The following is a 12001-nucleotide window of genomic DNA, read 5'->3' on the forward strand; positions in this document are numbered from 1 at the left end:
TGATCAGACAGCCGTCCAAACCCCACCAGTGGTCTTAAAGGGACATATACAGGACTAGCTGCAAGAATCAAGGACATATGGAGGACTGCAGACACACCCCTCTGACACGCCCACCTGTCAGAGCCAGACCTGTAGACACACCCCTCTGACACGCCCACCTGTCAGAGCCAGACCTGTAGACACACCCCTCTGACACGCCCACCTGTCAGAGCCAGACCTGTAGACACACCCCTCTGACACGCCCACCTATCAGAGCCAGACCTGTAGACACACCCCTCTGGCACTCACACCTGTCAGAGCCAGACCTGTAGACACACCCCTCTGACACACCCACCTGTCAGAGCCAGACCTGTAGACACACCCCTCTGACACGCCCACCTGTCAGAGCCAGACCTGTAGACACACCCCTCTGACACACCCACCTGTCAGAACCAGACCTCTAGACACCCCTCTGACACTCACACCTGTCAGAACCAGACCTGTAGACACACCCCTCTGACACTCACACCTGTCAGAACCAGACCTGTAGACACACCCCTCTGACACACCCACCTGTCAGAGCCAGACCTCTAGACACCCCTCTGACACTCACACCTGTCAGAACCAGACCTGTAGACACACCCCTCTGACACGCCCACCTGTCAGAGCCAGACCCATAGACACACCCCTCTGACACTCACACCTGTCAGAGCCAGACCTGTAGACACACCCCTCTGACACTCCCACCTCTCAGAGCCAGACCTGTAGACACACCCCTCTGACACTCCCACCTGTCAGAGCCAGACCCGTAGACACACCCCTCTGACACTCACAAACCCTTCCAGAATCCCATCGCCCCGTTTCTCGAAACCCTCCAGAGCACAGATCCAACCCCTCGGCATCTCGGCTCCATCCCCTAGACCGCCCACTCCTGTTTTCACAGGACTGGAGCAAAGCGACGGCCTTGCACATCATATTTTTGGGGTTTTTCCATGCGGATGAACCAGGCGGCCGATGACTAAGTGTGCAGCCGGACACCAAACAGGAGAGATGAGTCACAGGTTTCGCACGTTGTAAACCAGCCGAGAAGGTTGTCCTGGAGTCGGGGAAACATGAGGAACGGCTTGAGTAAACAGCACTCCACACACTCCCTAAAACCGTATTAATCATCGACTTTCGAACACTTTGGCTCGCTTGTGAATCGCCTCTTAGTGTTCGTTTTCTCGGGTAGAATGCTGTGGTTTCCTTTTATGACGTCCCAGGTCGATCCTTCTCTCTGCCTAAAGAGCTGATCAATCTTCCATTCACATTCATTGATCGCTTCATCCAGTCCAGGTTTTGCTGTGAGATGAAAGCTGAGCAGGCTGATGGGCACGAGACACACACACACACACACACACACACACGCTCTGACTCACAGAATATAGGCAATTCAAGCATGAACCTGGATAGCTTGCAACTGTGAGCAGAGCACTCAGGAGGAAGACCCACCTGTCCTCAGACAGAACGCGCAAACTCCACACAGGAGGATACGCGTGGAGGCAAGGGAGCCTGAGAGTATCTGAGCCCTGACCTCCGGGGGGACCCCAGTCTGCTGAAAGAAAAACTAGGGGTCTTTGTGGTCATTACTTTAACCCCAGCTTCACAATAATGGTCACACATTATTGTAATGAGCGGGGGCTCTGTGGCTGAGGCTCTGTGCCTGTGGTTGGGAGGTTGCCGGTTCAAATCCTGCGACCGGCAGAGGAATCCTACTCCGTGGGGCCCCCTGAGCAAGGCCCTTCACCCCAGCTGCTCCAGGGGCGCCGTATAAATGCCCGACCCTGCGCTCTGACCCCCAGCTTCTCTCTCCCTGTCTGTGTGTCTCCTGGAGAGCAAGCTGGGGTCTGCGAAAAGACACATCCCTAACGCAAGAAACTGTATATGCCCCATAAAGTGATCTAAACATAAACCTACAAAGAGGCTAACTAACTCCGATATTTTAGCAGTGCTGGGATGTTCCGTTTGATGTCTAATCCGTCCGAACTGTAGCGTTAACTGTGTGATGCGAGACCGCTGTCGTCTAATCCAGAGAAATGCCCCATCTCGACCACATTCCGGGGGTAGAACATCTCCAATCTCGTTTGAAATGTAATCAGGTTACGGGGAGATTTAGTAGCGAGGTCGAACAGCAGCCCCAGCATGAGTGTGTGTGTGTGTGTGTTTTTTTAATCTCCCGTCTTTGCATCTACAAGCTGTGTTCAGTGCCCCCGATCCCCTGAGCATCTCTCTCTCTCTCTCTCTCTCTCTCTCTCTTCCTTAAAAGGGCACAGGCATCGCTATGCCTGGGCCCTTTGAGGCTGGCGTTGCTAAGCGACCGGATGCTCAGTGTCAGAGTCCAGGCCAGGCCCTGCGACGCGCACATGGAACAGCAGGCCTGCGTAGCTCAGGGAGCGCTCAAAACACACACACACACACACACACACAAGGGAAGGAGAAAACAAACTGAGACTCACAAAAAAAAAAAACCCAAAAACGCCTTTTGTGGTTATTTTTAGAAGCCCCAGTGGCGGTGTTGTTTGTTTGTCTGCGGTTAAGCTCCCCCGACACCTGCCAGTTAAATCAGGACACGTCCTCGGTGGGAGGGCTATCCCAGCAGCGCTCGGGGGGGGCAAACGCAAACGGCCATTCTCAGCTCACCCTCTTCAAGCAGGGCTCTGCACGTCTACCGGGCCCCGACAAAGACCCCCCACCGGAGCCATCTGATTTTCAAGAGGCTGAGAAAAAAGTTGTTGTTTTTCCCCTCTCCGTTCGTCCCAGTGGCCGATTTCCCATGAGCCTCTGCAGGCACAGAGCCTGGGGGCCTAGGGATAGTTGAGGGGCCCCACGAAGGAGGGCCATACTAGCGACTCACGAGACACGAGCTGGAACAGCGTGCTTGCGATCGGGTCTAGGGGCTCCAGATCAATAATCACACGCTCTCTAGAGACTGTTCTAGAAATTAGAAGTACCGAAGTGACTTGCGATCGGCTCTAGGGGCTCCAGATCAATAATCACACGCTCTCTAGAGGCTGTTCTAGAAATTAGAGGTACCGAAGTGACTTGCGATCGGCTCTAGGGGCTCCAGATCAATAATCACACGCTCTCTAGAGGCTGTTCTAGAAACTAGAGGTACCGAAGTGACTTGCGATCAGCTCTAGGGGCTCCAGATCAATAATCACACGCTCTCTAGAGACTGTTCTAGAAACTAGAGGTACCGAAGTGACTTGCGATCGGCTCTAGGGGCTCCAGATCAATAATCACACGCTCTCTAGAGACTGTTCTAGAAACTAGAGGTACCGAAGTGACTTGCGATTGGCTCTAGGGGCTCCAGATCAATAATCACACGCTCTCTAGAGACTGTTCTAGAAACTAGAGGTACCGAAGTGACTTGCGATCGGCTCTGGGGGCTCCAGATCAATAATCACATGCTCTCTAGAGACTGTTCTAGAAACTAGAGGTACCGAAGTGACTTGCGATCGGCTCTAGGGGCTCCAGATCAATAATCACACGCTCTCTAGCGGCCGTTCTAGAAACTAGGGGTCTCGCAGTGACGGGCGCTCGGCTCGCCCCATCAATCACGGGGTTCGGCATGAAGAACAGTTTCAAGGGCGTCACGTCAATCGACGTCATTCAATCGGCGTCCCCCCCTCTTTGTGCACGTCTCTGAGAGTGAAAGTGTCCGGGGGTCTACGCACCCCCACAATCCGGCCCTGGTTAGTCCTGGCGATACCTTGTGCCTTCTCGTGTGCACCCCATAATTACCAGCGTTCTGTTACCACCCCTTCTTCCAACTCTAACCCATCGAGCAACGGGCACAAGGCAGGGTACACCCTGGATGGGACGCCAGTCCATCACAGAACACACACACACACACTCACACCAGGGCCAGTTTTCCCAGAACCCCATTAACCCACCAGCATGTCTCTGGACTGTGGGAGGAAACCGGAGCACCCGGAGGAGCCCCTCACAAATGTATGGAGAACATGCAAACTCCACCCAGACAGCAGAACCCCAGGGATCGAACCCAGGCCGGGGTGGGAATTGGGGGGTTCGGAGATCCCCACATTGACGTTGTTGTTAAGTAGGAGGTTCCCTCTTCTGGAAGGACATTGGGGTGGCATTGAATTCTGTTGCAGAGGGAGGGGTGGTCCTTTGGTCACCATTGCTTGATGTTGTTCCCCACTCCTACCGCCCTTTGCGTAAAGTAGTGCCTCCCGTCCTGACTGGCGGATCTCATCCAGCTGTGTCTCAACAGGAGCCAGGGCAGGGGCTTCTACATCATGGCTGGGCAGCTTGTTCCCTGCTCCCACCACCCTTTGTGTAAAGTAGTGCCTCCTGTCCTGACTGGCAGATCTCAGCCAGCTGCGTCTTGAGAGCAGCCAGGGTCTCGGCTTCAACAGCAGACCTGGGCAGCTTGTTCCCTGCTCCCACCACCCTTTGTGTAAAGAAGTGCCTGCTATCCTAACTGGCAGATCTCAGCCAGCTGCGTCTTGAGAACAGCCAGGGTCTCGGCTTCGACAGCAGACCTGGGCAGCTTGTTCCACACCCCCACCTCCCTCTGTGTAAAGAAGTGCCTCCTGTCCTGATCTCAGGATCTCATTTCCTCGGTGTCTTGAGAGAGGCCAAAATATCGGCTTCAACAGCCGACCTGGGCAGCTCGTTCCCTGCTCCCACCACCCTTTGCGTAAAAGCCGCCGTGGGAGGCTGGGACAGGCTGCCCCACCTGCACAACAGCACAGCAAGAAAACCAGCAGGCCGTCAGGGGTCTACAGGCTACAGATTATTATTCGGATGGCCTTAGAGGCGTGTTTTGGGCGAACGCCTTGGAAACAGGCGCTTGAGCTTGTGTTATAAAGCGCCCGTGAGCCGGAGCGAGTTGAGTGCAGCGATAGTTTAAAAAAAAAAAGATCTGAAGACAGAGACGGATTCTCAGATCTGGGGGACAGAGGGAGGTGCATGAGAGGGTACTGCTGTTTAAAAGCAGGCAGGTGTGCTGGAGCCGAAAGCCTAATCATCACAGTCCGCCGGGCTGTGTTTACAGAGCGGCACCACAGGCCACTGCCGGAGATGAAGGAGTAAACCAGGCTGTTCTGTAGTCTTTGAGCTACGTCCCGGGGGACGTCAAGTCAGGGAAAAAAAGAGCTATTTTCAGCCTTTTTTTTCCCTCCCTCCTCTTTGGAACTGCTGCTATTTCCATATTCTCTCTCCTCAAGTCCCTCGGGTTCACTTCCCCTGTCTTCACGCCGACTCCTCCCCCTCCCCCCCGTCGCTGAGCCGCCATTGGCTGCCCGCAGCCGTGCGTCGGAAGCCAGGAGCCAATCGTAGCCCTCGCCCTCCCCTTCCCCCCTCCCCGCCCCGCCTTCCCGGACGGGGGGCGGTCTCCATGGCAACTGCGGTGCCGGGGGGCCGGCCGGCCTGTCAAAACCTTCCGCCGGGCTGCGACGGCCGGGCCCTCGATGTGAGCTGACAGGTCCGGCATGAAATTAACAAAAAAAAAAAAAGAGCTGTGGGAGAAGGCAGTCCTTTAAAAATAAAAAAATAAGGGCAACCCCGGGATAAAAGAGAAGTAAACAAACCGAGAGGCGGCCCCTTCTGGTCCTGCTGTTTGGCGGCGGGAAGGAGGTTAACTGTAGCCGAGCGCCTTACTGGGGGTGTCACGGCGAACTGACCCGGCAGGATGGCTTCAGTCTCAGGCTGCTCTGTGTCTGAAGAAGCGGCTCCTGTTTTCAGCCAACAGCCATATCACTCTGCAGCTCTCCCCACTGGAGACTCAGCAGGTGTGAGCCTGGCCAGTACCTGGAGGGGAGACTCCTGGGAAAGCTGAGGCTGCTGCTGGGAGAGGTGTTAGTGGGGGCCAGCAGGGGGCGCTCACCCTGCGGTCCGTGTGGGTCCTGATGCCCCAGTATAGTGACGGGGGACACTAGACTGTAAACAGGCGCCGTCCTTCGGATGAGACGTCAAACCGAGGTCCTGACTCTCTGTGGTCATTAAAAACCCCAGGGCGTTTCTCGAGAAGAGTAGGGGTGTTACCCCGATGTCCTGGCCAAATTTCCCCCCTGGCCTTTACCCATCATGGCCTCCTAATAACCCCCCCTCTCTGAACTGGCTCCATCACTCTGCTCTCCTCCCCACTGAGAGCTGGGGTGTGGGGAGAGCGGACTGGCGCCTCATCCAGGTGGGGGTCCACACTGTCTGGGGGTGGAGGGGGATCCCCGTGACCTGTGAAGCGCTTTGAGTGGAGTGTCCAGAAAAGCGCTATAGAAGTGTAAGCAATGATTATTATTTATACAGCTAGAGGTACTGGGTGGCACAGCATAACAGTAAAGTGGCGTCGAACCTGCAAACCCCCCCCACCTTGTGCAGTAGCGTTAGTTAATTGGTGAATTGGTGATCCCAGGTTCCTGCAGGCACACTCCAGTAACCTTTATAAGCGCTGGATGTCAGGAGTGAGCGAACAGCATGTCAGTAGTGGAGCCAGCTGGGGCGAGCTTCTGATTTCGCCCCCTCCCCCTCCTGGCGGCAGGCATCAAAACGCCGAACGCGCCAACTTGTCTCCCGTGGGTGTCTCTGCGCTGCTCTGTGTTCCCAGCGGTCGGGTAATGAGCCGACCGCGTCTGATCCTCTGCCTCTCCAGCCGGCCCACGCTCGTTAACACGGGGAATTAGTCGGGGGGGACGTGTTCGCGCTGGGCTGCCGGGCCTGCTGCTGCGTTTCCTGGCCAAGATCAGGGCCCGGTTTCCAAATCCCCAGAACCTTCCGGCTTGTTCCGGCTTCTGAAGTGTCACGCCCCTTGCGGGACCGATGATTAATCAGTTTACTTATTCAGGTCCTAAGGAACGTGCTGTACCGCCTTGCTGCCTGGCAGCCCTGGGGCCCCGGGTTCAATTCCGGCCCCGGGGTGCTGTCTGGGGGGAGTTTGCACGTTCTCCCCCAAGTTGGGTTTCCTCCCCCAGTTCAGACACAAGCGGCTTCTGGGAAAACTGGCCCTGGTGTGTGTGTGTGTGTGTGTGTGTGTGTGTGTGTGTGTGTGTGTGTGTGTGTGTGTGTCTTGTGATGGACTGGCGTCCCATCCAGGGTGTGCCCTGCCTTTCTCCCGTTGCTTGCTGGGATAGGCTCCAGTTTCCCCGCAGCAGAGAATTGGAAGAGTCGCTCAATAAATGGGTGGTTGAATTTCATGGACTGTGCTGGACTCTTAGTGACTAAATTCGAAGACCACAGACTTGCGCCCTTGTGACGGACTGTTGTACAGTACTCCAGTCGACAGCTGCCCCTGGTCTTGTTGGAAACAGCTCTTCAGACAATAACACCACTGGGGTGACTGATTACAGGGGCAAGCACTCAAAGAAAAATTCGGATAGCATGGATCTTTGGAGCTAGCCAGCAGCCATATCAGCCTGCAGCTCAGCACTGTCATCATGGTCTGCCCTGATTGTACTGTGATTTATTACCCTGTTTTTTCCCCTGACTGAAGACAGTACAGCTCTACAAGAGGAGTAAGAGTGTACTGGTACTGTAGAGAGAGGTTTGGATTGGATCAGCAGCCCTGTCACCCTGCTGCTCCCCACTGACAGCCCCCACTGGAGACTCAGCAGGTGGGAGCCTGGCCAGTACCTGGAGGGGGAGACTCCTGGGAAAAGCTGAGGCTGCTGCAGGAAGAGGTGTTAGTGGGGCCAGCAGGGGGTGCTCTGTGTGGGTCCTGATGCCCCAGTATAGTGACGGGGGACACTAGACTGTAAACAGGCGCCGTCCTTCGGATGAGACGTCAAACCGAGGTCCTGACTCTCTGTGGTCATTAAAAACCCCAGGGTGGTTCTCGAGAAGAGTAGGGGTGTTACCCCGGTGTCCTGGCCAAATTTCCCCCCTGGCCTTTACCCATCATGGCCTCCTAATAACCCCCCTCTCTGAACTGGCTCCATCCCTCTGCTCTCCTCCCCACTGAGAGCTGGGGTGTGGGGGGAGCGGACTGGCGCCTCATCCAGGTGGGGGTACACACTGTCTGGGGGTGGAGGGGATCCCCAGGACCTGTACAGAGCTCCGAGTGGAGGGTCCAGCAAGGCGCTATAGAAGTGTCAGGAATCGTTATTATAAGTATGCCTCCCAGCCAGGGCAGGAAGGGGGGCCCAGGCGTTGCTCCAGTTGGCTGAAGGACGTTGTTCAAGGAGGTGAGTTTTCCCAGCTCTCATCTGCTTTTGTTGTGTTTCCTCCCGTCGGCAGCGATCCACGAGTTCCCGGAAGACATCTTCACCCGGGGGGAACGGAAGAGGGGCGCGGTCCTGCTGCACGTGCTGTGTGTGAGTACCCACCCTCTGGGGTTCGACACCCCACCCTTTTACCCCACCCCACCCCCCCTAGACGATACACCGGCGATTCCAGAACCACACAGTGACCCCGAGTCACTGCGTGGAGTCAGGAGGTCACAGGCTGTAACAGGCCTGGGCCTCGGGAGCACACTGGAAAAGCAAAACCCCCTTTTTGCTGTCCGTGGGGAGTTTGCATGTTCTCCCAGTGGTTTCCTCCCTCAGTCCAAAGACTGGTGGGTTCATTGGCTTCTGGGAAAATTGCCCCTAGTGTGTGTGTGTGTCTCTGCCTTGTGATGGACAGGCGATCTGTCCAGAGTAAAGGCGGAGTGGTGGCTCTGTGGCTAAGGCTGTGCCCCTGTGGCTGGGAGGTTGCTGGTTCGAATCCAACGGCCACCAGAGGGATCCTACTCCGTTGGATTGACTCCTGAGCAAGGCCCTTCACCCCAGCTGCTCCAGGGGTGCTGTATAAATGCCCGACCCTGCGTTCTGACCCCCAGCTTCTCTCTCCCTGTCTGTGTGTCTCATGGAGAGCAAGCTGGGGTCTGAGAAAAGACACATTCCTCACGCAAGACATTTGATTTGGCCGATAAAGTGATCTGATCCCATCTTATATCCTGCCTGGGGCCTGTTGCTTGCTGGGATAGGCAACGACTGCCCTGCGACCCTCTGTCGGATTGGCTATTGGATGTGTTTGAGGTTGCAGCTCAAGTAGGCCGCAGAGGAACAAATCGAGGTTCAGTCCATTTGCTGAGAAAGAGAAGGAACAGAACGTTTCTGGCTGGGCAGCCTTCTTCGGGCGAGAGGAAGAGAGGGAAAGACAGCAGCCGATGGAGCACAGGAGAGCAAAAGCCGGGAACTGGGAGGAGGTGGGAGCAAGGGGGGGGTGCAGGTGGCGTTTCTTGAAAAGAGTAGGGGTGTTCCCCTGGTGTCCTGGCCAAATTTGCCCCCTGGCCTTTCCCCATCATGGCCTCCTAATAACCCCCCTCTCTGAACTGGCTCCATCACTCTGCTCTCCTCCCCACTGAGAGCTGGGGTGTGGGGAGCGGACTGGCACCTCATCCAGGTGGGGGTACACACTGCTGGGGGTGGAGGGGGATCCCCATGACCTGTAAAGCGCTTTGAGTGGAGTGTCCAGAAAGGCGCTATATAAGTGTAAGCAATTATAATAATAATTATTATTCTTAATAATGGGAGTAGTGGAGCTCCCTCTAGTGAGGGATGTCAGGCGTGACACTGACATGTTCTCTGAAGCGGTCTCACAGAGTCCTACTGGTTTCCCCCAGTGCGGACAGCTGGGCGTTTTCTGCAAGAGATGCAGTAAATAAAGTATTAATAATATGGAATTAGGAATAAAGAAGGTCTAAGTAATAAAATAAGTATTTTATTTTGGATTGGCTGTACGGGACATTTGGATGGAAGGCTAATTTAAGAAAAAGTTCACTGCAGAGAAAATAGACAATGGTACAAATGTATAAAACACGTCAATATCATTCTCGGCCAGTGGGGTAAGATCATCCAATTACTGTAACGTGGCTGAAACAAGACGTGACGTCCGTGTTGCCCTTTAACCCAAGGTTAGGGGGCTCATGTTGACTCACTTGTCAATATTTGAAAACCAGCGATCTGCAAAAGCTCCCACCTCAAAAGTCCTAGCCTGCTTCTTAATAAAAATCAGATTCCTCGGCCGTTTGCTGACTAAAAAAAAAAACCCCAATATTTTCTGATTAGTAACTAAAGATGCTTTACTAATAGACAATGAGTTATCCCAAACAACAGTTTGCTTTCCCCCAAAAAAATACTAGTTCACTCCCCCCAAAATAAAGATCTCGGATGTTCAAAGCTGAGAGATCTTTTCCACACTGAAGTCTGGTGAGGAGCAAATACGTGAGTCCGCGCCCCTGTGTGTTATTGGCACAGTTTACCCTCTGCGTCTGGACAAAGTTAATTCTGAAGCCGGGGTATAAACAGAAAATGACACAGCGTCTCAACCTGCTGTCTTCCCTGTTGGAAAACTGCCCACTTTACTGAAAAGGAACCAGACCCCCACTCTGCCTACAGAGTGCCCAAGAGGAATGTGTGTAGAACTAGGATGATAGATCTGCTGTTTTCCACTGCGTGATTCATATGTGTGTCTGTGATGTATTTTATCCATCTTTCCATTCATTTCCTGGGAGCCCAAAAGCCTACCCCAGAAAGCAACAGGCACAGGGCAGGCTACACCGTGGATGGGACACAAATCCGTTGTGGGTCACACACGCATACACACGACCTGCATGATGCGATTGTGCAATTTTGTGTTAGAACAGTTTTGTAACAGTACAGAGCAGAGAGTAGAGAGAATAGAGGAGTTTATTACCATATGTCCAGGTACTCTGGATTTCTTGTTGGTGTTGATCTCTCGGGACATAGGCAGTAATAATAATAATTGCTTACACTTATATAGCGCCTTTCCTGGACACTCCACTCAAAGCGCTAATCAGGTAATGGGGATCCCTCTCCACCCCCAGCAGTGTGTACCCCCACCTGGATGAGGCGCCAGTCCGCTCCCCACACCCCAGCTCTCAGTGGGGAGGAGAGCAGAGTGATGGAGCCAGTTCAGAGAGGGGGGTTATTAGGAGGCCATGATGGGTAAAGGCCAGGGGGGGAATTTGGCCAGGACACCCTGGGATTTTTAATGACCCCAGAAAGTCAGGACCTCGGTTTGACGTCTCATCCGAAGGACGGCGCCTGTTTACAGTCTAGTGTCCCCCGTCACTATACTGGGGCATCAGGACCCACACAGACCGCAGGGTGAGCGCCCCCTGCTGGCCCCACTAACACCTCTTCCAGCAGCAGCCTCAGCTTTCCCAGGAGTCTCCCCTCCAGGTACTGGCCAGGCTCCCACCTGCTGAGCTCCAGTGGGGCTGCCAGTGGGGAGCTGCAGGGTGATATGGCTGCTGGCCATGACTTGCAGTACAGCAGACGAACCCACACAATGTAGACAGTGCATTACAATCATAATACATAACAACACAATGAATAAATAATAAAAGACAGCACCCCTTACAGTCTTGCATCTGTCGCCCCCTACTGGTCCTCTAACACTATTGCCCAAGTTTCTCTGGGTTGCAATGAAGAGCCTGACCCCCCACAGAGACCAGTCTGGGTCTGCAGATGCTGTACGTGGCCTTCTGGGCTGGGCAGGGCGGCTGGCCCAGTCGATGGGCTTCGTGGATCGGCAGCAGAATCAGAAACCCCCCCTCGATCTCAAATGCTCCATGAAAATTAAAAGGACACGGCAAAAAAGAAATCAGATCGATCGGTCGATCAATCAACCACCCGACCGGTCGATCACCCAACCAACCATCCATCCAACCATTCAATCACCAATCAATCGATCCATCCATCCATCCATCAACCAACCAAGCAACCAACTAATCAATCGACCAATCAATTACCAACCAATCGGTCGATCGATTGATCCATCAACCACCCAACCAACCAGTCAATCGGTTGATCAATCAATGAATCAATCAGTCAACCAATAACCAACCAATCGATCGATCCATCAACCAACCAAGCAACCAACTAATCAATCGACCAATCAGTAACCAACCAATCGGTCGATCGATTGATCCATCAACCACCCAACCAACCAGTCAATCGGTTGATCAATCAATGAATCAATCAGTCAACCAATAACCAACCAATCGATCGATCCA

At 54.1% G+C, this 12001-nt stretch overlaps 1 protein-coding gene across 1 annotated transcript in view; it reads left to right on the top strand.

The window, feature by feature from the left end:
- The window catches only part of LOC102697333 (sodium/potassium/calcium exchanger 3), a 52351-nt gene that overhangs the window by 16480 nt on the left and 23870 nt on the right, over positions 1-12001 (top strand). The window contains exon 3 of the mRNA XM_069180591.1: positions 8215-8291. Within this exon, the coding sequence (XP_069036692.1) occupies positions 8215-8291 (77 nt within the window). The remainder of the gene's footprint in view (positions 1-8214; positions 8292-12001) is intronic.

The sequence above is a fragment of the Lepisosteus oculatus genome, chromosome 18, assembly GCF_040954835.1.
Source record: "Lepisosteus oculatus isolate fLepOcu1 chromosome 18, fLepOcu1.hap2, whole genome shotgun sequence".
In the NCBI taxonomy this organism is placed as follows: Eukaryota; Metazoa; Chordata; class Actinopteri; order Semionotiformes; family Lepisosteidae; genus Lepisosteus; species Lepisosteus oculatus.